The 27,166-nt window shown below is 38.6% G+C and overlaps 2 protein-coding genes across 6 annotated transcripts in view; both read left to right on the plus strand.

The window, feature by feature from the left end:
• Positions 1-1,451, plus strand: part of l3mbtl1 (L3MBTL histone methyl-lysine binding protein 1) — a 44,327-nt gene extending 42,876 nt beyond the window's left edge. For all 5 annotated transcript variants that reach the window (XM_052105508.1, XM_052105507.1, XM_052105510.1 and 2 more), the window contains one exon: positions 582-1,451. In XM_052105508.1, the coding sequence (XP_051961468.1) occupies positions 582-716 (135 nt within the window). In that variant the 3' untranslated portion in view covers positions 717-1,451. The remainder of the gene's footprint in view (positions 1-581) is intronic.
• A 3,438-nt stretch (positions 1,452-4,889) lies between these two features.
• Positions 4,890-18,720, plus strand: sgk2a (serum/glucocorticoid regulated kinase 2a). Its single transcript, XM_052105512.1, has 13 exons — positions 4,890-5,015; positions 5,578-5,729; positions 6,103-6,155; positions 6,315-6,372; positions 6,580-6,663; positions 9,435-9,566; positions 11,387-11,499; positions 11,586-11,622; positions 12,021-12,107; positions 12,187-12,282; positions 12,396-12,551; positions 16,567-16,656; positions 16,863-18,720. Exons 2-13 carry the CDS (start codon positions 5,712-5,714, stop codon positions 17,022-17,024), a joined length of 1,086 nt encoding a protein of 361 aa, XP_051961472.1. The 5' UTR covers positions 4,890-5,015; positions 5,578-5,711; the 3' UTR covers positions 17,025-18,720.
• The last annotated feature ends 8,446 nt before the right edge of the window (positions 18,721-27,166 follow it).

Below are 27,166 nucleotides of genomic sequence, written 5' to 3' on the forward strand. Positions count from 1 at the left end.
AGATGAACGTGGTACCTTCAGGTGTTTGGAAATGGACGAACCAGACTTTTGGAGGTCCACAATTTTTTTTCTGTGGTCTTGGCTGATTTCCTTTTATTTTCCCATGATGTCAAGCAAAGAGGTACTGAGTTTGAAGGTAGGCCTTAAAATACATCCACAGGTACATCTCCCAATTCAGTACACCTCCTATCAGAAGCTAATTGGCAATTTATTTTTAAAGGCTTGAAATCATTTTCTGGAATATTCCAAGCTGATTAAAGGCACAGTTAATTTAGTGTATGTAAACTTCTGACCCACTGGAATTTTGATTATATTCCATTAAAAGTGAAACAATCTTTAAAATTGTAAACAATTGTTGGAAAAATTACTTCATGTCATGCACAAAGTAGATGTCTTAATCAATTTGCCAAAACTATAGTTTGCAATATGAAATCTGTGGAGTGGTTAAAAAAATGTGTTTTAATGACTTCAACCCAAGTGTATGTACACTTCTGACTTCAACTGTACTTTTTAACATGTTTTCAGTTATACTATTGTAACATTGTAAAAGCTTATCAGTAAAGTACCATGTTCCTCTGCAGATGATCGATGGAGAAGCATTCCTTCTGCTCACTCAAAATGACATTGTGAAGATCATGAATATAAAGCTTGGACCTGCACTGAAGATTCACAATGCCATTTTAATGTTCAAGAGCACAGATGAAGGCCTGAAGTGAACACTCATCATCGTCCACAAATTTGCCATTTAGAATCTGACATCATCACGTGTTTGGTGTTTAATGTCTGACCCACCAGAGAGAGAGAAAACCAGGACAAACTATAAATGAAAGTACAGCCGAGCTGAGCTGTGATGTTGCTTTATTTCAAAAGCGAAATTACATGTTCTGATAAAGAACAAATCCATCTGAAACCAACTTGCAGGATTTTTAAGATGTTTTTTTTGTATTTGGAGTGTTAAAGGGGAAATTTAAAAAAAAATGAAAATTCATTGTACTCACTCTCATGAGTCTCATGTTGTGGTAACAAGTAAAATTGGTACACAGGAATATCAGGGCAGATTTCGATTGATTGGTGCTACCGTACCCTTTCTTAGATCCCTGATGATGTTTATGCACTTTACATGAGGAGCCACTCGGGGGAGCCTCTTCATACTGTAGGAAGCTTCACTAGAGATCTGAGCTTTCTGAGCTAACTCAAATGTCATTGTTTTTCCCTCAATAACATTTTGAAGTGCTCCAGATATTGTGCTGTTAAAGATATTATAGTTTAAAATAAGCTATTTTACAGAGATGATTTGGATTGTCATATCAGTGTTATTATTTTTCAAGAATATGAAAGGAAACCCAGCAGGATATATAGTCATAACTGAGATTTTTCGGTGATATATGTTTCTCTCTCTGATGGGAATATTTTAATAATGTACAGTTGAGTATCTATGTCTGTTCAGTTCATCAGCATAAATAAATGTTTAATTCAACTACTGTGTTCTGGTTTCTGCTTGTATTTTTAGTGGTGTTTGTCAAGGCAGGGGTAGCAGTCAGTAGGTGGCTTGCACAGACCCAGCACTTACAGTGCAGTATTAATATATTACAGAATATTTTAATATACAAGTATGATTTAAGTATTATATTAATATATACATATTATTTGCTTTTAATATTGATAGTATTTTAAAGATTCAAGTATTGCAAAATAATTGCAGTATATTAGCTGCAAAAATACACAAGCTGGTCCTTGAATAAATTATTTAATCTATTACAATAATGACAATTGTGCACATTTCATTTTTTTTCTCTGTGCATTGTGGGATGTATCCAAGTGGCTTGAGTGTTTTGACTACATTAACCAAAATCCATTTAATAATTCAGTGACCATTTCTGTTGATGCCAAAAGGTGGTGACAAATGAGTGTGAAATAAATCCTTTAAAATGTGTATGTCTACAGACCTACAAAGAGATTTAGTAGAGATTTTAAGCATTATAAGAACAAAGCAAATCTATCATTTCCCTACAGTTTTTGAGCTGCTGAGCATGACTTTTATCAAAAGACAACAATAATGGTCTTATAATATTTATGAGTTTCATTAATGTCTTCATACCTTTTCATGTATAAAAAAGCATGTCAACATTTCTATTCACTCCAGTAAAATGCCTAAGTGTTCTGAGAACACAGCAGATCTATCTTTTTCCTAAAATTTGTCGACTGCACACCAACATAGAGGTAAAAAAAAACAGGAGCTGATATTAAAAATAGCTTCACATATTTAATAGTTATAATTGCCAAAAACAACCTATCAAACTATTACCTCACTAACATAATGTAAAAAGCATAACTTAATGCAGACTCATACGCTGATATAAACTCCACTTAAATGTGTGATTCAAAGAAGGATTGCACTTTGTTTTTTTCTGCAGTGCATTTCACGTAATATTGTCAATCAAGAACAATATACAGATAAATAACTATCATTTGTGTGTTCATTATCTCTAGATTATTATATAGATCAACATCAATGGCGATAAAAAACATGGATAAATGAGAATTATTGAAAGCAACTTTGTAGAAATGAAAGGAGCTGCTTTGATTAGACTGTCTGACTGACTGCCTATTACGTAAGGGTTGTTTCGGCTCATGAAACTCACCTGTGATTGGATGGATGGTCAATTGCTCAATCAGCCCAAATTAACATAACACAAAGAATACTGTATACAAATCCAACATTTGGACTCATTATGGGTTTAGCTTGGAAAAGGATAAGTGCAGGGGACCAAAATCAACTTTGTCCCCAATGTCCCCCACGGGTGCGACGCCCTTGTGTCAAGGCAATACTGTCACTATCAGGGACCAAAAACAAAATGTTTTTAATTTCGCTTTGTTCTGAGCAGGAACAGTATTTTTTTCATTCCTGTTCCGGTGTTCCACAGCCTCTTTTCCAGTTGGTAACTGGTTAGAATTAAATAAAAGAATAGTTAAAAACAGTACTCTGTGCTATGGGTGGGTGATATTCCAGCTGCACTGTTGCCAGATCTCACAAGATAAACAAGGCACCTGTATTGGAAAAATAAGCAAAAATAAGCAATTAAATGTTTTCCCATGTGGGGGAATTGCCAGGATAGAAATCATAACAAGCATAGTATTGTAACGTTGGTGTCTAGGAGTGGAAGAGGAAGAGAGGAGCCGCAGGAGTAGATGCCTTAAATCTTTTAATAATAATCGCTGGAGTCGAACAAACGCTAAACATTTCAAACTAACTACACAACGCAACACTTCAAGGACTGACAAATGAAAAAATCTAAAGGGTATTTATACACAAGGAAACTAATGAGGGAATGGAAGGTAGGTGTGGATGATGATGAGCAAATAGAAGTGATTAGAGCAGTGAATTCTGGGAAACGTAGTGCAGGGGAAAACTTCAAAATATGTGTCTTTGAAGAAAATGAGGGAGACCGACAGTGACGGTGCCAAATGATTTGTATGTTTTCAACATTGGTTTTTAAACTACTGGTTTCATTCAGAATCAAAACGCATGCTTATGTTCTACTAAAAAGAAAGCAGCTTCATTTTTTAGGCAACAATAAGTGTTGTAATTCCACAAATTTACTGCGATAAACCCTTTGGTCTTTGGTTTCATAGAAAAAAAATTACATAACAAAATAAACCAGTTATTAACCATTAACCAGCATTTAAAATAATGATTTCATTCCGGAACTATTCAAAGGGGTTTCGTTCCTGTTTTGTGTGCCTTTTGCAAAAAGTTTTGTTTTTGGTTTTGTTCCTTGAACTATTTTTAGTCCCTGGTAAAACCCTGAACAATACACATACACAATACACAAAACACACACAACGACATGAGCGAATTAATGAAGTGAAACAATCCAGCACAGGACAGCATACATGATAAATACCAACTAATAAATAATAATAAAGGGAGAGGTCAAACCATGTACATTTATGAGGAGACAAGGAGTTGGGGTGTGACGCAAGACTCAGAGACACATGGCAATACAGAAATTAAACAAAGCCACGCATTCTAACATACTACATGCCAAACATCGTTTGGCATAAGCGCATGTTGCTGTTGTCTCTTGCGAAATGTGCTCGTGTCATTTGGGTGCTGTGTCTGTGAGAGCGCAACATGACAACGGATGGCAAACCGGATGCGCAGCGTAAAGCGAGTACCATGCGAAGTGCGCCCGAGGTCACGAGTGACAAACACAAAACAATTGACATGAGGGGGCCTGAGTAGCTCAGCGAGTATTGATGCTGACTATCACACCTGGAGTCAAGAGTTTGAATCCAGGGTCTGCTGAGTGACTCCAGCCAGGTCTCCTAAGCAACCAAACTGGCCCGGTTGCTAAGGAGGGTAGAGTCACATGGGGTAACCTCCTCGTGGTCGCAGTAATGTGGTTCTCGCTCTCGTTGGGGTGCATGGATGCCACGGAGAATAGAGTGAAGCCTACACATGCGCTATGTCTCCGCTGTAACATGCTCAACAAGCCACGTGATAAGATGCGCGGATTGACGGTCTCAGACTTGGAGGCAACAGAGATTCATCCTCCACCACCCGGATTGAGGCAAGTCACTATGCCACCACGAGGACTTAGAGCACATTGGAAATTGGGCAATCCCAATTGGGGAGAAGGAGAGAAAAAAATAAACAATTGACACAAGTGCATGCCACAAGAATGACATATGAGCAATGCACACGTGCCAATAACCAACAAGACAAGAGAATGCATGACAGTGCCAAAAGGACGAGACATGCACTCTCAGATAGACTAGGCAAGACACCAAACAGGGATGTCAGAGCTCAGCCACAAAGACAACAAAACACAATCATCACAAGTGGCTGAACTCTGACACTTTCTTTCTTTCCACACACACATGGTTGATTATTCACTCGGGCCTCCGGCCAAACCAGACATGCATCTGAAACACGGGCAGAAAATGATGCACTTCAACAACACATTATCACAACACAAACTGTTTATTTAACACTCTTCCCAAGCAGACAGGTAAGTTCCGTTCAATTTCGTAAACCATTTTGAAGAAAAAAGAATGCAACACAAGTTTAAATTTTTATTGACTAAAGCTTATTTAGTGCAGTAGTGTCTCTTATGTAATATTTCTATGTACATTTCTCAATGGCAGAATATCCTACTGCACATTTATGCTACTGACTAAAGACTCATTGTTATTGATTTAATAATTCTATGGAGAAAGTACTGTTTAGGATATTATTTGTTAATATCAATATTTGTTGATGAATATTTCATCATCTAGCAAAATGTTTGAGGTGTTAATAAGCACTTAATTAACAGATGTTGCAAGGTATATCAACTTGTTTACTTACTGATTAAATTAATAGAATTATTTACATAAAAACCAATGCCATGTTTTTAATGTATTTTCCCTCATTATGTTATGTTTAGTCAGCACTAAACACTAAATATTAGAGATAACCTTTTGGAACATATTGTTTATTCATAGTGCTTACTTGCAGAGAATTGCAAAGCTGTATTTACTCTGTAAACTTGTTCATGCTGAGTTACCAAATGTCCTTCATGGTCCCATTAGGTGAAAAACCTGAAGATCCAGTTTGTCAGTGTTACATTTACAGTCTGACCGGCATAAGAGCTCAGTGCTGGTGGACACATCAAAGCTTTACATTCGCACTTTCAGGAAAGAAAGTACAGTGACGCAACAGAAAAATGGCACATTATAATCAAGTAAGTCGTTTTTAAGTTCTTCGTATTGCTCTTAATTACATCCTGAGGTTGTAGATAGCTCAGCCTTTTGTTTTGGTTCATATCAGAGTCAAAAATGAACTTTAAACTGATTTTTAATTATAATATTTATATAATATTTATATAAAAAGTTTTTTTTGTTGTTGTTTTTTAAACCACTTCATATTAGATGCACAGTGTCTACAAAGGCACTAAACTGATACATATATAACTTATAACTCATAGTCAATAATATTAAATTATGAAATGTCACGTTAGATAACGAAGAAGAAACTACTGAAAATAATATGTATGGGGCATTTTGGCCCTGAAGCCTGGGGAATTTCTGTCTAACACATTTAAATATCCCCTCTAGCCATTAGCATCTTCATCAGGAGAAGTCAATCTGGGAGCGTCTGTCAACCCTCAGTAAGATATACCAAAGTTTATTAGTAATTTGTCCTCACAAAAAGAAACGGGGACAAAATGTCCTGAAACGTTCATATCTGAATGAACACACAATGAAGGATTTATGTACATAGATAATGATTACGATGCAGTCATTATGATATACAATTGTGCTTTCAGTGCCAAACCCACTGACTTTGACTTCATGGCTGTTATTGGTAAAGGAACATTTGGGAAGGTGAGTCCACTGTCTGATTAAGAACGCACCTTAGGACTTCATAAATGATTAACACTTTAACAGGAACTCTAGTAAGGTTACCTTGATGAAAACATAAGTGACTTATAAATTGACCAGCAAAAAAAAAAACAAAACAAAAAACAATACAGAATTACTTTTATTCCAAAAAGGAGCAACACACATTCTGATATTTCATTTCGATTGCAGGTGCTCTTAGCGAAACTCAAAGCCGATGGAAAATTCTATGCAGTAAAGGTTTTGCAAAAAAAAGTTATATTGAAGAAAAAGGAGGTTGGTATTTATTTGTTTTTCAAACATGCCATCTAGCTATTTTGTTTTTAATACAAGCAGCACTTGAGAGACTATTACACAGCTCTGATAGTGATATGATATCATCTAATCTCATTTTACTGCCCTCTGTACCATAACAATTCGCACATTGTTTTTGGATATATTTTTTTCTCTCGCATACATTTGCAGCTTGGATGGAAACGTAGCTGGTGTTAGATAGATTGAATGAACATTACTCATGTTGTTCCAAGCCCATTTGACTTTCTTACTTCCATGGAACAAATATATGTTAGTCTGAATGTTAGGAACTGACAGCCTCAGTCATCATTCTTTTTTGCATATAAAGAAAGAGAATGGTGACAATCAGTCTAACATCTCTTTTTGTGTTACACGAAAGAAAGTCACATGGGTGCAACATGAGTAAATGCATGAGTGGGTGGGTAAGTCATTTGTGTATCATTCGTTCTTTTCATATTCAATTTAGAATTCAAAATCGTAAAAACAACTTATTTCATTTATCTTTTACAAAACCAATATTAGAAAAATAAATAACGACTTCTTTTTCGTACTTTTGATTTTAATGCTCAAATTAAAAATAGGAAATTAGAAAAATAGCCAAGGGACACTGCTCGTTTTTGTGAAACTAAAAGAGGTGAAAAATGAATTTGCATATGTGGGTGGCACACCTTTCTTCTTATTGGTCAAACTCCACCATCGCCTGCTCTTCCTCAAGGCTGTGAGATAAAATAACAGTTCACTGCTTGTAAATTGTTCCGATTAATTTGTCTCAGTTAATATTACCGAAATAACAAAAATAGCCATAAATCCACAAGACTATAGAAGAATAGTTCAACACTGTAAATGGTCTGCACTTATATAGCGCCTTTTTAAGCCTTAACGGTATTCAAAGCGCTTTACACTGCATCACACACACACACACACACACACACACACACACACACACACACACACACACACACACACACACACACACACACACACACACACACACACACACACACACACACACACACACACACACACACACACACCATGGCAGAGCTGCTATGTAAGGTGCTAGCCTGCCATTGGGAGCAACTTGGGGTTCAGTGTCTTGCCCAAGGACACTTCAGCATGTGGAGTCATGTGGGCTGGGATTTGAACCACAAACCCTGCGATTAGCAGCCGGCACACTCTACCAACTGAGCCATAGCCGCCCCCGTTCGTGAGAGTGAGCGAGCTCTAACTAGGCGCTTGATTGTGAGCAACTTCCTCATTAATAGGAGTTCATGAGTGCTTGTCTCTCAAAAGCTTGACCAGTGGATTTAAAATCAGCATTTACACATAGCCTTCAGATTTGTCGGATAATAAAAGGCACACAATACTGCCACATAGTATTCTATGGCACAGTATAATAGGCTATCCATATTCCCCTTTAAAAATAGGGGATGTCGGACTGATATGAGCTGGCTGTTCACATCAAAGTCCAATCCACTGATATATAAATACTTATTGTCTTATATATAATATATATACAGGTAAATCTTCCAATGCATTATTTGTAATTTACTATAATTCACTGTCATGAATGCACCCTATATCTTTCATCTGTGCCCCAACTTTTTTCATGCTTTATTTTTGTACTTTTATTTCTGTATTTTTGTACTTATACTTCATAATGCAGATTAAACACTGAAGCTTATTAGCATAGCATAACATTTATTGATATTATTATGCCCTATTTCTCATAAGATCCATTTCCTCCTTGATTTTGGTAGAAGGTAATGGATGTTTTAGGCTGACAGACAGCAGCAGATGTGGGAGGCAGCGGAGCCAAGGGAAAGTTTACGCCATTATAGCCGCTTGTAGAAAATGACCCTAATGAAACTGCAGTGAGCGATTCTTTCGTTACTCTACATACATACACATATACATACGTACACACATACACATTCGTACTGCAAAACTAAATACGAAAAAGGAAATGTAGTGGCAGAAGAGGTAGGATGTGTTGGATAAATATAAAAAGACTAAACTGTGAATTGCACATAATTATTGCTCAATGGTGCAGTTTAAACTGTTCATGAGATGGATAGCCAAAGGGAAAAAACTGTTCCTGTGCCTGACGGTTCTGGTACTAAGAGCTCTGAAGTGGTGGCCAAAAGATCATCTTAACAATATAAAAATAGTGAAATGTTATTCTGTCTCATGGCACTGAGGAAGAACAGACGACACTGCCGATTGACCAATCAGAAGGGGAGTTTCAGGGCCACCCACATTTGTGAATTCATTTTTCAATTCTTTCAGGGTTTTTTTTAGATGGAAAATCAAATGATCAAAATGAAGAGTGTCCTGTGGCCATTTTTTTTTATTTCCTATTTTTAACTGGAGTACAAAATCGACCGTACGAAACACAAGTTTTGTAAATATTTAATGAAATAAGTTGTTTTTTCATTTTTCCAATTTTGGATCCTTAGTTGAATATTAAATGAACAAATGATACACAGATTGTAAGTGCTGACAGAATTTTGATTTTGAAATACTGGAAGTGACTCACATGACACATTTGTTTTATTATCATAACTATTCAGATACTTTTCAATACTATTAGTTTGGCTAAGCAGGTAGCACAGATAAGAGCTCTATTGAGTGTATCTTGAAACTGTTCCAAACTGTAGTATTTTCATTGGTACTTCTGTTCTGCGCTGGATGGTGTCACAAATCATGTGTTTTCTTGTTTACCTCCATCAATGCTGCCTTGTTTCCATCAGCAAAAGAACATAATGGCGGAGAGGAATGTGCTGCTCAAGAGCCTGAAACACCCTTTTCTAGTCGGGTTGCACTACTCATTTCAGACCCCTGAAAAACTCTATTTTGTGCTGGATTATGTCAATGGTGGAGAGGTATGAGACAATTACATTATGGGACACATCATCACTTATGAATACAACAGTTACTAACTTCAATGCAAGTGCAAAAAATGTTCTGCCAAATCCTGCCTCACTTAAAGGAATATTCCAGGTTCATACAAGTTAAGCTTAATCGACAGCATTTGTGGCATAATGTTGATTACCAAAAAAAAAATACAAAATTAAGGTTATGAATGGGGCCAATTTTTGGAGGGTTTATAGTTTTGGCTAGATGTTTTTAGGACATCTACTTTGTGCATGACACAAGTAATTTTTCCAACGATTGTTTATAGACAGATTTCGCTTTTAATTGACTATATCACAATTCCAGTGGGTCAGAAGTTTACGTACACCAAGTTAACCGTGACTTTAAGCAGCTTGGAAAATTACAGAAAATTATGTCAAGCCTTTAGACAATTAGTCAATTAGCTTCTGGTAGGAGGTGTACTAAATTGCAGCTATATCTACTTGGCTGTTGCAGGTTTATACATGCAGTGTTAATGACATGCAGTGACACAGAGAAGGAATTGAGGAGGAGATGCTTACTCAGTTAAGCGTCTCCGTTAAGCGTCACAGTTAATATGGAGATGATTGAATGGCAGCTTTGTGCACTTTGCAACTGCTTCAGGCTTTTCAAGCACTTGCTTGGCTGCTGTCAAACATGGAGGAAGTGATAGGAATACGTTAGATACACGTTTTATGCTAAACATTTGTGAAAATTACATAAAATTGATTGTATATGTGAAAATATGAGATTGGTTGAATTTGTAAAAATTCTTGCAATCACGAAATCCTGGAGGCATTAAGTAATGAGCTACATTTTCCAGCGAGCAGCGCTGTAGTGTCACAAATTACTACATTTATCATGTTGTATTATGAACGCATCAATTAAGTCAAGGGTGTAATCAAACACAAATCATTTAACTAAATCATTTAAGTGAATCGGTACTTTCATACAGATCATGCAAATGAACTGATTAAAATAAACAATCCCTTAAATTTAGTGAGTTGGTTTCTTTCAGACAAGTCATGTAAATTAGTTCACAAATGATTCACTGATTCACTTGAGCCCTGTGCAGACTTATAGGGACTTAAGTGAAATGTTTAGTGTACTGCTGCTGTTTATCACTGTATTTTTATTCAGTTATTTAAAGGAGGCCATTTTCTAGATTTATTAGTGTATATTAGTGTTCAAAATACTATATAGGTATACATTTATTAGTTAATTTCAACGTTGTCGACCTATTTCTTAAATGTCCCCCTAATTAATTATACAGTATAACTATCAGGTAATATTATTGAATTCTGAAAATTTCACAGATTGTTAAATATAAAAAAATATTTTTGACTTTAAATAGCACATCAATGTGCACAAAGCTAGATCCATAAAGAACTGATTTACTGAGACTGGCATGGAAGAACTTCTGTAGCCAGAAATTCCTAGAATACACAAACCTGTACATTTGAAGGGGATGTCCACATACACATGGTCATGAACAGGGCCACAGAGACACTATCATGCAGGAACATAAAAAGGGCCTCCTCAAACAGCCGCCAAAAAAATTTAAAAACTTGGAAGCACGGAACTCTCTAGAATATCATTGTATGGTGTAGCATTCAAATTTGTCTGCACAGGAAATACTGGAATAGCTTAACATATTAACTAAAAAGGGGGTACCCATATTACTTTGGCCATTTAGTGCATATTAGAGTTTATATGTTATTGTTTTAGTCACAATCCACTTGTGTGGCAATATAAATAATATTTACTGTTAGTAGTTGGTCTTAGAAAACCTCTGTTTTCTTTTCTCCAGCTGTTTTATCACTTGCAAAGAGAGCGCTGTTTCTCAGAGCCAAGGGCTCGCTTCTACACAGCTGAGGTGGCCAGTGCTATCGGTTACCTTCACTCTCTCAATATAGTTTACAGGTCAGTAACTGGGATCACTTTCCACTCCATAATCTCATTTACCATTGACCTAACCTCACTTTTCGTATCTTTATGTTGCCATACAGAGACCTCAAACCAGAAAACATTCTATTAGACTCCCAGGTAAGACACTTATTTAAGACTATAAATGTATGTCTTTAATAGAGTGCAACAGTCTGGTTCCAGAAGAAAAAAATCCCATTCATTTTCTCCATAGGCAAATGGATTGCTAATAATAACTTTACCCCTAATCTTCTGTTGGGGTCTTTTTTTTATTTTATTTTTTTAGCTTTTTTGATCTATGCTTCTTTAAAAAACATGGTTCCCTTAATTTTTGTAATGTTGTGATTCACCTCGGAGCTGAATGGTTTGGTTTATGGCTTACAACTCTTTTTTGATGTACTTCATGAAATCGCTATGGAAAAGATGAATGGGAAAAATACTTTCAAAACAAAGATGGCTGAAACAAAACAAAACATTTTAATATTGTAAATCACTTGTTTTTTTTTTATCTGTTTCAGGGTCACGTGGTGCTAACCGATTTTGGTTTGTGTAAAGAAGGTGTTGAACCAGAAGGAACCACCACAACTTTCTGCGGCACTCCAGAGGTAAAAATCAAGAAGCATTAAGAGTTTTATCCACTTCATCTTCACATAAGTTATGTGATATTCTCTCTCTCTCTCTTAGTATCTAGCACCTGAGGTTTTACGTAAAGAGCCCTATGACCGCACGGTGGACTGGTGGTGTCTTGGAGCTGTGCTCTATGAGATGCTGTTCAGCTTAGTAAGTTATCATCACTGATTGACTTACAGACATTGGATATATTTTATTCCATTACCCCAAAATCTCTGATGTTAATGAGATATAATTGAACTTTGGATGACTGTGGTAAACAGCCTCCGTTCTACAGCAGAGATGTATCGGAGATGTACGATGGTATCTTGCATAAACCTCTTCACCTGCCACCTGGTAAATCTGAGGCCGTATGCCACTTGCTCTACGGACTCCTGCACAAAGACCAGCATCGGCGAATAGGAGCTATCGCTGATTTTGTAAGTAACCATTTGGTGATGAAAGCACAAGTGGAGTTTGTGGCTTTAATAAAGTCTATATGATAAAGCAGGGGTTTTCAACCTTACAGTACACACATCCCCACACATTTGACTAATTTGAGCTCACCCCAACCCACACACATACACCTCAATCAAATATCCTAAGAAATGCGTGATAACACACATTATTATAAAACATTACATTTATATTTTACACTATAATATAAAACCGCCGCTTGCCATATCCATTGGTTGAGTACCTCGGGTCTATATGATACAGCTAGTTGTAAATCCTCCTCCGCTGTCAATTACTTGTTTTTCATATGAGCATTTCAAACAAGTCTTCACAGTGTGGTTTGGCTGGTCATATTACTTTTGTGTTTTTTTTTTCAACCCTGCCTCCCCTTATGAATATTAACCATGGTAACCATAGTTTAACCATGGGAGTTGTACTAAAACCATAGTAACCACAAAATTAAACATAGTTACTACAGTCATGGTTACTACAAAATTACTATAGTAAACCCATGGTGACTATTGCCACGTCTACACTGGATTCCCCCACTCATTCCACACGCCGTTCTCTCTACCCTGAATACTAATCACTTACACCTATCGCACTATCACATTCCTTCTCTATGATTCACCCAAGCACTCACCCAAGCTCCTGCGACTTCCTTGTGTGCCGCTTCTTCTGCAGTCTCCCTGAAAACACGAATTCTATCACTACAAGCTAAGTTACCAAGTGATTAAACTACTGTTGACTTACCTGAAAAGTTGCCATCTTCAATAAAGCTCCCACTACTGGATTCAACTGTCCATCTGTGTCTGTGTTGTGTGGTGACAGAAGACTAGACCGCAACCATGGACCCAGCGGGAGCCGATTTAAGCACATTTGGTGAATCAACTGTGACAGACAATGCTTGCCGCTGCTTCAGCGAACATTCCAGTAACACCTCAGCAAGACCAGAACGATACCTCTGCAACCACACCATCTGCTACTTCAGCATCTTTTTCTTCGGTGTATGTTCCCAGTCCCATGGCAACACCAGTGCCCTTCTCTAGTGCGGCGGAGGACTGCAGCAGATTTTTACTGCAATGTTCTCTCTCTACAGTAGGGGTGGGGAACCTATGGCTCGCGAGTCACAAGTGGCTCTTTGTTAAAAATCAAGTGGCTAGCCGGGTGGCTCACCGGGTGGCTCGCCGGGTCTCTCACCATTCACCAAAACATTATAGTTTAAAACTTTCTAGAGATACTTTTCCCACAGAAAGTGTGGGTGCGATTGCAAAGCTTGAAGTCAATGACACTGTTTTGGTATCCTTTCTCCCGAATTTTACAGCCTACTTCTTGTGAACAAGGTTTGAAATGAACACCCGCCAAATGCAGATTTTTCATCCCGAGTATTTTGCTGATGTACCAGCCACTGTGGAAGGCGACCTGAAAGACTTGTCGGAGAGATATATAACAAGAAATTAGACTAAAAAGATGCGCGTTTGACGAAACGTGATTCAATTTTGAAGAACAGACAAAAGAAAAGCCGCCGATGCACATCTGATTTGATGTGTGTGCGCAGTGAGCTCTGAGTGCAATGAAAGCACTTCTCCAACATACGAACATTCATAGAGTTCTGGTACTCGTTCCCCAATAACTATTGATCTTAGCTGTAAAGAGCATTTTCTACGAGCGATTTTATGAACGTTCGTTATTTTTTATGTGCAACCAGGGTTTGATATAGCACCCGCAAAATGCGATGAGACTCAATCCAGTTTGCGAGCTCCTCTCAAAATGCATTTCATGCACGAGTAATTTTACTCATCTACCTGCAAAAGGTGGGTGACCTGTAAGATGTCTCGGAGTGACACATGACAAGAAATGCTTACGTGTTTGAAGAAACAAACTTTATTATATTTTTAAGAAAAGACAAAAGAATAGCCGTCAATGCTCGTGTCTGCTTCACTGTTCAAAGGCATGCAACAGGACCCTGTCTCTTGAAACAAGCGCATATAAAGAGTTATCACTCCTTTTTCTCGGTTTTATTCAACTGAAAGCTGTTTGCAAGAATAATGTAGTCCATGAGAATGCTGAAAATGATCTCCGATCATCTCGTGAGGTACTGCGAGTTTAGTTCACTTTTACACATTGTGAATGCAACTCTGCAGGTTCATTAATATATACATGTATCTTTGTATTAAATTACATACAAATTAGAAATGCAGCCTGGCAGATTCACCACAGATCGAGCTAAAGATGACATTAATTCTACCTCCACAGAGAATAACCCCCCCCCGCCCCACTCCCGGGTGGCCGTCACTCCCACAGCTCCTTGTTCCACACCTCCCGCGGCTCCTTGCTCTACGCCTCCTTGCTCTACACCTGCCACACCAACGAGCCAATGCCCACTCCTGCCATGGCCATCCTAGAGCCAGTGTTGCAAGCCTACATGTCACATGTCACATCTACACTGAACTCCTCCACTCATTTCATACTCCGCTCTCTCTCCCCGAACTACTAATCACTCACACCTGTTGCATAATCACAATCTCTCTATAAATACCCCCCCCCCCCCACATCTTTGTCTCCGCAAGGAACACTCAGACTTACCTGCTGACTTCCAGTAGTTATACTTATGTGAACCTTCATTCAACTCCTCAAAATCCTTCTCCATGATTCCCTAAGCACTCTTCTTCCTCTTACGACTTCCTTGTGTGCCGCTCCTTCTGCAGTCTCCCTGGAAACACAAATTCTATAATTACAAGTTAAGTTACCAAATCATTCAAATACTGAATTACCTGAAAGGTTTCCATCTTCAATAAAGCTCCCACTACTTGGTTCAACTGTCCATCTGTGTCTGTGTTGTGTCGTGACAACAATATGGATTTTGCTGTATTACAGCAATGGTTAATTGTATCAAAACCATGTTTTCCATGCCACCAATGGGGGGGACAGTGGTGTGGAGCATGCGTGGATAGCATTCAAGGGCATCCAAAAATTTAGAAATACTTAATGTTATACAAATGAGAAGCGGAAAATGCCAGCTGCCAGCGATGACTTTGAGAGGAAAGCAGATATGTCTGTCATTAGCGCTTAAAAATATGATGATAATACTTACATTTCTGCTGGATTCAGATCTTAAATCACATAATTATGTTTAATTAAGATTTTAAAAAGAAGACAGCATGCATTTATTGTGACAATACTGTGGGAGTAAAAAAGTACTATAAATCAACACAGTCTTTATACTTCGGCCATTCAGAAATAGTTTTACAAGGAAAAGTTTACATCATTCTATCACATTTTGTTATGTTGCAACCTTATGCTTTAAATAAAAAAAATGTATGTTATTTTTTCCATAAATCACTGGTCCATTTTATTATTTGGTTTCGACTTGCCTTAATGCGATCATTTAATTCTGCTGTAGCCGTGGTCAACGAGGATGTACAAAGGTAGCTTATTTAGTTAAGGGGACTTAATTTGATTTCCCCCTCTATACTGATAGCACAGGTACATCTCCCAGATGTCTATTTGATGTGTGTGTTTACATCTGGAAGACATATTTTTTTGGTTGTTTGCACATCTGCAATACGTCTAAATTTATGTTTCCTCCCGGATGTCAATAAGACATTCAGCAGATGTCTTTGAGACGTTTATGATTTGTAAATTAATGTTTGTTAATCTGATCTTTTTAAGATGTTTAGGAGATTTTAATAAGATTATTATCCTTTCCAGATGAAAAGATCTAAAACGGGCCTCTCAGAGATGTACATGTGCTATCTGGTTAGTGGGTAACTAAATAATTGAAACTGAAAATACAGGTTCACAGCAGTTTTTAACCTTTTTCCTTTACTTGTGTGTAACACTTTAACCACCCTACAGGTTGAAAACCCCTGTGATAAAAGAAAATGGTGTTATTAAAAAGGCAATTCAATTGATTCAAGTCAGCCAAGTCTTTGTCATTGTGAAATTGTTTATCAGTTCAAGTGTCATTGTTAACGTGTCAACTGGTGTGACTTGCAGCTGGAGATTAAAAATCATGTGTTCTTTGTACCCATAAACTGGGACGACCTCTACAACAAGCGAATCACTCCTCCATATAACCCCAATGTGGTACGTTCTTACAAAACCTGTCTGTTCTAGACCAAAAGTTTCAGACCTATGGTCCATAATGTTTTCAAACTGTGACAGAGGTTATCAATACAAGTTATTTCTAAACTACATTACTTTATTATTTATGGATTCAGTTAAACTCTGTTCCACCTGGCAATGTAGCTATTGGCGAGTTGTGAAACAAAACTTGTGACTTATTTCTTCAGAGAGGCCCTGCAGACCTTCAGCACATTGACCCAGAGTTTACCCGAGAGATGGTACCCAACTCTGTGGGCCGTACGCCGGAACCCACCCCCAGCCTGGCCACCAGCAGCTCCAATGCCTTCACCGGCTTCTCCTATATCTCTGGAGAAGATGGCTTTCTCTGAGGCATGTTATCTCACATCAGGATGACCTTCAAGCATCGATCATATACCCTTTCTGGACATTGGAAAAACATTCAAATGTTTTTGAGTTTATTATCCTTTTTGACCATGCCTTCATGTTAATCAGGGTAAAGAAAAACATTATGTATACAAGTTGGAATTGTTACAGTAGGATGATGACTTGTTGATTTTGTGTTCATTGTGCATGAATGATAAATCAGAATTTCATCAGTATGCACAATTTTCATTTTTCAAGGACACTGCAGCAAGTTACAAAATCTGTAAAAAAAATTGTATTTGTCATATTGCTTGTCTCTTAAGGATATAATTGTGGATCTGTGTTTCTTATCTAATTTTCATTATGCTCTTTATCTGATTTCTGGAGCAACTTTGGATGTGATTTTTGGAGAAAATCCAAAACGTTGTTGTATGTGCAAAAACATCCTGTACAAAGCTTCTGCTATTATAAAAAATTATATTTTGTAATACGATGCAAATATATATTATGAATAATCCATAAACAGGGTTGGGGAGTAACGGAATACAAAATATAAGTAACTGTATTCCACTACAGTTACAATTTAAATAATTGGTAATTAGAATAGAGTTACATTCCAAATGTACTTTGATTACTGAAGAGATTACTTTGCATTTTATTGTCATTTGTTTCATTTAATATTTAGTCCTTAAAGATGGAAAACATTTATACATATAAATGATTCGATCCAATGTGCATTTGAACAGTGGTGAAACACTTTCTTTCTAGCAAGACCTTTGATATTAGGGCAAAAATCATATTCTTGATAAAAATAAAAATATGATTTTGTATTGTTTTCCTGTAATAATATCTAAAAATCTTTAAAACAAGATCAATTTGATTTATCTTGTTTTAGAAACAACACTGCATAAGATATTTAGATTTTTCAGAGAATGTTTTTTTAACATGTGTATTTTGTCTTACTGTACTGACAGAGTTTTTATTGTCAAAACAAGTGAAACAAATCTACCAGTGCTGAAGAAGTAATCCAAAGTATTTTGAATACGTTACTGACCTTAAGTAATCTAACAGAATATGTTACAAATTACAATTTACAGCATGTATTCTGTAATCTGTAGTGGAACACATTTCAAAATAGTAACCCTCCCAACCCTGTCCATAAATGCGAACATCATAAAACCGCTTTACTAAATCTATGTATTATTTGTAACATGGAGGATGAAAATTTTTCATAATTGGCCGGTCTTAGGCCTTTGAAAACCAAACAGAATTTATATTATTAATAATAAATATTGTGGCATCTTTGCCTTTGTGTCACCTTTTTTAATAAACAACTTTATGGATCTTGTTTTTCCCCCAAAAATATTATTAATATTAATACTAATGTTGTGAATTGCAGTGCACTATTTTTACAAACATCTTCTTCAATACACAGTAGTGCTCAGCTTACTTGCTATGTAATGTTATTGTTTGTGTAAGGTTTTACTATTCAACTGTGGGCCGGCTTTTACCTAAAACTGTGTAACAAAATGGTTACTTTCAAGAGTCAAGCTGTAATGTTACGGCCGCTATCCTTGGTAGTCCAAGGCTAACTTGCTCACAAACTGTGAGTACGCATCTGTTCTCCTTTCATAGCTCTGATGTAAGTTTGGCTACACCCATTCCAGCAAATGATGACTAACTTAGATGCACTACGTGTCTTTTACTTTAAGCTTTGTTAGGTTCACAATAATCAACAGTGTACTTGTAAGAAAGCTACAAAATTAAAACTTACCACTGTGAAACGTCCTGCTCAAGTCGTGCTTGTAAAGGTGGTTCGGGGCGATCAGCTTCTTCCAAACTTTCATTCATTATCAGACTCGGGCTAGAGCTGATATGGCAAATACTGACAGTAGTGTTTACAGCTGCTCAGGAAGACTCGGGAGCTGAAACTTGGGCTGTGTCTCGTTTGGAAGGCTGCATCCTACGGAGTTCGCATTTGTTGACCACATACGTCATCGAGGGTGTCTCGTTTATTAAAAGCAAGTAGAACACTTCAAATACATTCTTCAAATGCGACCTCCTTTCACGGAAATTCGGAGAATGCATGCGATGTATCCTTCGTGGGCACTCATAACCCACAATATTTTGCTTTCAAACAAAATTATACCAATTTGCCCGTATATATGATGTTCAAATGCAAGGACACCTCTCAACTGGGTTGGGGCGCCATGTGCAAGGCACATGCAGAAGGCCCCTGCTTGTTGGCAGCGGGGGCTGCCTAGAGTTACTGGCTGTATTCCTTGCCCTGCGGAGGTTTCTCCTGCTGATTCGGGGAAAGCATGTTTTGATCCGTTCATAGCATACATAAATCGCCAAGGCGGTGTGCGCTCTCGTCATATGTAACAACTCGCCCGCCATCTCCTCCTTTGTAGTCAGCAACATCGCTGCAAGCCACTCATATCCCCGGCAACCTCAACACGACAGGTCTTGCTCAGCGGAGAGTGAAGGCTCCACCCCAAAGCGGCCCGCTCTGGTACTCCCTAACAGAGGCCCCCCTTGGGACAGACGCGCTGGCACACAGCTGGCTCCGGGGACTGCGCAAGTAAGCATTTCCCCCAGTGAGCCTACTTGCACTGGTGCTGTGCAAGGTCAGGGAGGACGGGGAACAAGTCACCTTAGTGGCTCCTTACTGGCCCACTCGGACTTGGTTCTTGGATCTCATGCACCTTGCGACAGCACGTCCTTGGCAAATTCCCCTGAGGAAGGACCTTCATTCCCAGGGATGGGGCACCCTCTTGCATCCCCGCCCAGACCTCTTGAACCTCCATGTCTGGCCCTTGGATGGGATGCGGAAGATCTGAGTGACAAACCACCGGCGGTTGTAGACACGATCAATAAAGCCAGCGCTCCCTCTACCAGGCAGCTTTATGACCTGAAGTAGCGCTTGTTCGCAAATTGGTTTTCTTCCTGGTCTGAAGACCCACAGAAATGTGCAGTTTGGTCAGTGCTTTCATTCCTGCAAGAGAGGTTGGAGGGGAGGTTGTCCCCCTCCACCTTGAAGGTGTATGTAGCCGCTACTTCAGCCCACAACGACGCAGTGTATGGTAAGTCCTTGGGCAAGCATGACCTGATTATCATGTTCCTTAAAGGCACCCAGAGACTGAATCCTCCCTGGCCAAGCCTGTTCCCCTCCTGGGATCTCTAAGCGGTCCTCTTGGGCCTTCAGAGAACCCCCATCGAGCCACTTGACTCAGTAGAGCTCAAGGCTCTCTTCTTGAAGACAGCCCTCCTGATAGCGCTAGCTTCCATCAAGAGGGTTGGGGACCTGCAAGGATTCTCTGTCAGCTACACATGTCTGGAGTTCGGTATGGCAGATCCTCATGTCATCATAAGACCGTGACCGCGCTACATGCCCAAGGTTCCTATGACCCCCTTCAGGGACCAGATCTTGAACCTGCAAGAGCTGCCGCGGGAGGAGGCAGACCCAGCCTTTGTAAGTGCTTTGCGTATCTATTTGGACCGATCCCACTAACTTGGCTTTCAGTGGAGGAATTTGTGATCAGACCCATTACGAGCTTCAAGTGCTCTGTACTGGGGTAGGTCTCCACAGGCCTAATTCCCTTTTCAGGCAACTACCTGTGATGTATTTTCCATGGTATAGTTCCTCCTGTTGGTGGACCCGCGTCTCCCTTGGGCAGTCTCTCTGCCCCGGTCGCTGTGTTTGTAGAGCTCCTCCCTTACTAAGTAGGACCTACCACCGCTCCACTTCCACGTGTAACATGCCACATGTTACCTCCCCCCAGCCTGGGCAGGATGTGGTCTCCACAGAGTCTTTCCCCCCTGAAAGAATAGGAACGAAAAAGAACGCTTTCCCCAATGCGTTTTATAGCGTTAAGATGGAACATAAAGTGGCTGGGGCTATGACGAGAAACAGAGAGAGAGAGAAAAGGCCACGGCTGGCCAGCTTGCTCCCATGATAGTCATGTCACTTGTTCCCCCCTCAGGGGTGCTGGGAACCTAAGAACTGTATATGACACTTTTCTTGGGGAGTTGGGGAGGGTTACGTGCGGCCGATACAGTTGCTTCTAGCACGCACTAGCTTGCTTGCACCTGTGTCAGCAGCTCACGTAACACAGTCTAGTGCATGCCGTTTTTAAATGGGACCTTGGGTCACTACAATCAACTGAACGTTGAGTGAGTAACAGAAGGGGAACGTCATGGTTACTGTTGTAGTGTTGTACCCCTGATGGAGGGAATGAGACGTTGTGTCCCCCTTGCCATGACACTAGACCTACCACTGTAAATGGTCGAACCTTACTCTCTGCTCCTCAGTGCAAAAACCTGACTGACAGACGCACGTCCGCTTCCCTTTATACCCGTATGTCCAGGGGCGGGACTTGCAAATTATGTCTGCCAATTTCTCATTGGCCTTTTCTCAAATCCAGAGGTATGCGAGGAACTCAAGAAAGACCCCTTGTATTATTTATAGCACTATCATCATTAATACATCTCTATTATTACCACTATGATTGTTAATACTATTTCATTACTATCAATATTATTATAACTATAGTCAGCATTATCATCAATGTCATTGTATAAAGATATTTCCATAATTTTGTCAATAATTTAGTTGATTTAATACATATTTTCTAATTACCATGACAGTATTATCATATCATAATTATATTTATAACCTATTAATATATAACAATAATGTTTATTTCCTATTTTTGTTACAAACACATATCTATAAAACTACAGAATTACCCCCATTTTTTCCCCCTTTATTTGTATTTATATTTATTTATTGATTTATTTTTTTAATTAACACTTTTCTTTTCTTCAGTACTGAATAGAGATGTACACACAGACACACACAACACAACCTCACACCTACACTTCACATAATATCATACAATATCTGTTTTGTTGGTTTTTGGTTTATTGGTTTGTTTATCTCGTATTTATTTTGTTAAAAGTATTTCCATACTTTGCTCTAATAAAGGGACAGGGGGAAAAAAATAGGTATATGCTATAATATATTTCATTTATTTTCTTTGCATGTAAATTATGCATGTAATTGGTATAGTTAATGCTATTATTGTTATTATTGATGGGGTAGTAGTGGTGGTAGTACTGATAGTTATGTTAGAATAGAACAATCTATCATCCCTCCCACCTGCCTCCCTTATAAAACCCAATTCCAAAAACATTCTATTTATACACTCATAACTTATATAGGCTACTATATTAGCTGTCTGGGTCTGGGGGGCTGCTCTAGTACTGTCGGTGGCTGCGTTTGGCACATCTTGTCGGCATAGTCATTGCCTGTGCGAATTTTGGTTTGCCTGGCCCCTCCCTTTGTCGCATCTGCTTGCGGTCCTTTCTCTTATTTTATCTTGACTTCATCTTGAGTGCTATCTGGGTTGGATGTGGTGTCTCTGGCTGTGGAGACAACTGGTGCACACCACAATTCCAGCAAAAGATTGAAAACCAAAATGTAAACCAAACAATGATCTGCCGGGTCACAACAAGACCAGGTGAGCTTGATTTGGAGGTGCCTGTCGTGGTGCCCCAGTATCCTTTGTGGAGGAAGATACAGCGGCGCACAGAAGCTTAACCGCTGGTATGGGATTGCCGTCAGCGGGGGAAGGGGGTTAGAGTTGGGGTTGGTGTCTGTGTCGGGCGGGTCTGTTCAGGGGCGTCGGACTGGGGGGGTAAAGGGTACCGAGTACCCAGGGCCCGAGGCAGGGGGGCCCCTTAGAAGTCAGTTTTCTATACATACATATTTGGTACGGGGGCCCAGCAAGATGGTTTGTACCCAGGGCCCAAAATTTGGTGCTACGCCCCTGGGTCTGTTGGATGTGCTCGCCGGCGGAGCGGCTCCCAGACCTAGAGAGTTTCGTATATCGGCAATCATTTTATTGACTAGTCTAAAATTTCATAAAACTGAGATTATATTATTATTATCACTACTACTACTGCTATTATTGTTTTTATTATTATTACTGCTACCACTACTACTACTATTATTGTTATTATTATTACTAGTAGTATACTACTACTACTACAACTATTAATATTATTATTATAAATGATTGTTCCATATCAAAGTTTAAATCTATATCTTTCTCTTTCTCTATCTCACCAACATCACCAGAATTTTTTTTAATTAATAATATTGAATACTATTATATTACATTAAATTAACCTAGACCTTAAACTTATCACAACACATTTAGACACTACTATATCTATACACCTATAATTAAGTTTTTGTTTTTTTTCTTCTTTTTTGTGTGTTTTGTGTATATATGTATGTATTTCACTGGTCCCTTACTTGTATAAGCTGTTATGCCTTGTTAATTTGTGTTTTGTTCAATAAAAAAATAAATGCGAATACAGAGAGAGAGAAAAAAAAAAAGAAAGACCACTTGTGTCACTACAATCTACACAACGTTTCATTCCCTCCATCAGGGAACGGAGGTTACAACAGTAACCATGACGTTACTGATATTTCAAAAATGTTATTTATTGAATTCAAGCAACATGTCATGACTTAAAATGTCTTTATTTTAAAGAAAAATAGGAAAATTATTTTCTGTCTATTATTTAATATGTTAGGCTTTATAAGGTTAAACCTTATCAGTCCCGGCGCCATGGGCGGGCATTGGGGGGCCTGGCCCGCCCTGTGAGTCACTAGTGCCCGCCCTGGACGATCCTGTCTCCCTTCATCAACTCTACGTCACGTCTCACATCTCATTTCATCGCGATCTCACAAAGCTCTTTTATTATGCAGCATGCAGAATTCAGCACTGAACAAAAACTCCAACGTTTTGAGGGCTGAGTGGATTTTATCTGAAATGCATCTGATTGGCCATTGGGTTTTAGAAATCAACACATATGTCTGTGATTGGCTACATTGCACAACGCTGCAAAAACACGTTATAATGAGAACATCTACTTATGCTTGCGACTGTAAATCGTTATTTTGTTTAGATGTTCTTATTGCTTTTGTGCAATAGATGAATAACAATGTATTTGTTTTTGGATGTTTTATTTAGCTAGGGAGTCCCACGAATCGTTTTATTCTCCCGCAACCCATTACCGCCCGCGCTCGACCATCAAATCTAGTCGTGAATGTTAGTAGTCCCGCGGGAGTCGACCACCAGTCCTTGATTGTTTGCACTTTTATTTATATATTTTTTTATCAATAGGCTACTGTAACTTTCTTTACAAGTTGGTAAGTTGTCGTTTTGTATATACATGATGAATAAACTCCTGAATAAAAATAAAAATGTGTTTGGTCTGATTTAAAAAATAATATTTTTAAATGAATTTGATTGGTTTGTCGATAGTGAGCGCGGGAATATTTGTTTGTGTCCTAAGCATAGTAGCGCTTAATAACGATAGCTGTTATTTTTTTTTAAACAGCTATGCTGAGCTATTTCGTGTGACAGTTACCATGGATATACGGCGTTTCTTTAATCAAAGACCACCAAAGTTGGCAGAAGAGAGCAGCGAGGTAAGGGGAGAAGACCCAGGGTGTAGCAGTTCAAGAGGTCGATCCAACTCCCAACACTGCAGAGGCTACCCATTCCAGCGATACTAGTTGGTCTAACGTTATTGCCAAAGCCATAGCCTCAAGCAAGGGACGTCACGGCCACAGGTGGGTAAGGGATAAGCAGCTGCGGAGTTAAGCGAGTCATTGAGTCATTTGTTCAAACGATTCGTTCAAACAGCTGATTCATCAAGAATAAAGTAGTCGTTCATGAATGGGTCATTGAATCTTTGACTCAACCGATTCGTTTAAAACACTGAATCATTTAGTAATGAAAACACGGTTGACTGTGAGATGCGTTCCGTTTCTGCTGGGATCTTTGTTTTAAAATAGAACAAAAAGTCAATATTGCATCTGAAATGTAAGTGACTTAATATGAATTACTTGTTTATTGAACTGTCGAAATCAGTGTTACATTTTCAATCGTGATGGTATTCAGCACTTGGTTGTATCCCAGATAGCAATAAGTCGGCGGGCCGCTGGCGGTGCTCCGGCGGCAGTAGAAGCGGCAGAATGGCGATATCGCAAACACGTTTGATGGCGCACCGCCGGCGGCAGCCGCTTTTTAAAAGCGGCAGCCGCCTTCCTACCGCCTTCGTTCCGCGGCCGGCCCGGTTATAGCATGCAGTTTATCAAGAATAATGATTGATCAAACCAGGCAAATTTCCATTTGGCGTTTTAATTCCACATTTCAAAGTACAGTAACTGTCATTGAAACAAGATGTGAGATCACTGAAATATAAATAACAGAAAAATACAAACATTATATATACACACACACACAAACACACTAAAGAACATGCAGGTTTCCAATTCAATTTTGGTAAAAAAAATTAAAAAAAAATTTAAAAACACTATTGTAACACTTAGAATAATTGTTAATAATATAAAGAGGTCAGCTCTGGGATAAAAAGAATTACCAGTAAACATAAGCAATGAGGATATTTGGTACCAAATAAAGTGCAGGATACCAAATAAATTGAGGTATAACATCATATTTACAAGTCATTTCTAACAATAGGTTAAGTGGTAATAATTTAGAGTAAAGCTCTGGAGTAGAATATACCATTATAACTGCAATGCTGACCTGTGGCACAAGGATTTACAAGCTATATTTAACAATAGAATAACAGTTAAGCACTGTGACTGAATGAAAGTAGAATTTTTGGTACTAGTTAATGTGCAATATCAAGTATCAGTAATCTATAATTGAATCGTTAAGCACTGACGGCATGAAATAAGCCAATACTAAAGTCACGGTAAGTAGAATATTTGATGCCAGATAATGTGCAAATATCAAGTATTAGATGTATAATCTAGGATTTACAAGCTATATTTAAAAATAGAATAGTTAAGCACTGTAACAATGAAATAAGCAGCAAATTGTATATTAAATAATTGAGATCTTTGGTATCAAGGAATGTGCAGGATAACAGGTATAATATACATTTTGACATTCAACTTACACATGACAACAAGTGGGAATAAATATAATTAACAGCAGAAAATCTGGCTGTAGAGAACACAGCCAATCAGAATGTCTGGAGAGGTTGGGGACTGCGTGGCGTATTGGGCTAAGAATCACCGGTTTTCCCCGACCTCCAGAATGAGGCAGTGCAAATTGGCATATCTTCAGTGATTCCTCGTGTGCCTGTATAAAAGGACAAACCATCCCATATTCATCCAAGGAGCTGCCCTCAAAGCAGGGTCACGAGAAAAAAAAAACAAACAAACAAAAAAAAAAAAACAATTTCCACAGTGAACAGTGTGGATTGGGTGAGTGTAGTCTGACACTTTTAGCAGGCTTTTTTAGGGGTCTTGATGTTACTGACTGCAGGATAAAGAAAGGGTTCCAGTTGTCAGTGATGCTGGGGTGTCAGTAGTCAGCCTAGGTTTAAGGGGTCGGCTGTGGGTCCCTCTCAGCTGTGCGGTGCCTTTTTCCACCTTCATGTTCAGATGCTCCTTTCAGGTAACGCGTAACGTTAACCTGGATCGCCTGAGTGGCATCCTGGGTTGCCAGGTTCTTCCGGATGGCTCCTGTAGAAAATAAAGATCTGTCATTCCATTTGAATGGCATAAGGTCATACACATCTACTTAAATATAAAAAAAATATCCAACTTACTTTGAACAATGGTCTTCAGGAACATGTCTCTAAAACATGCTTTATCCCCTACACCAGTCCAGGTTGTATTGATGGAAAGGTGATTAGAGAAGATACTCTGAAGCATTCGCCACACGGTTGTCTTTAGGTCCCTCCCACATTTGATTGCCAAAAACTGAAGCTGAAAATACAAAAAAAAACATGTTACAAATTACATTTCTCTGAAGTTTCTCATAAATTTAAAATGTGACAGGCTGTGGATTCAGACTTTAGAATATGCAGTGTACAATCTTAATTTTACTTTTTAGATTACCCTATGGCGTTATAAACGAAATCGGCACACTTACAAATCGTTGCTGGATCTCTTTATCCTGCCTCAAACTGTTGTCAATCAACGCCAAATCTTCCTGGGTGTCTGGGGGGAGTAACAGATCCCCTGGCAGAAATAACTCTCCAACAGACACATTGGCACTGAAATGTTGCAGCATAGCATTTTGTT

This window comes from Xyrauchen texanus, chromosome 35 (genome assembly GCF_025860055.1).
Source record: "Xyrauchen texanus isolate HMW12.3.18 chromosome 35, RBS_HiC_50CHRs, whole genome shotgun sequence".
NCBI lineage: Eukaryota > Metazoa > Chordata > Actinopteri > Cypriniformes > Catostomidae > Xyrauchen > Xyrauchen texanus.

Excerpts from the sequence above, each read along its gene's own strand:
- sgk2a (XM_052105512.1), top strand. Across the intron at positions 6,373-6,579 it reads GTAAAGGAACATTTGGGAAG|GTGCTCTTAGCGAAACTCAA; the intron begins GTGAGTCCACTG and ends TTTCGATTGCAG. Across the intron at positions 12,108-12,186 it reads CTTTCTGCGGCACTCCAGAG|TATCTAGCACCTGAGGTTTT; the intron begins GTAAAAATCAAG and ends TCTCTCTCTTAG.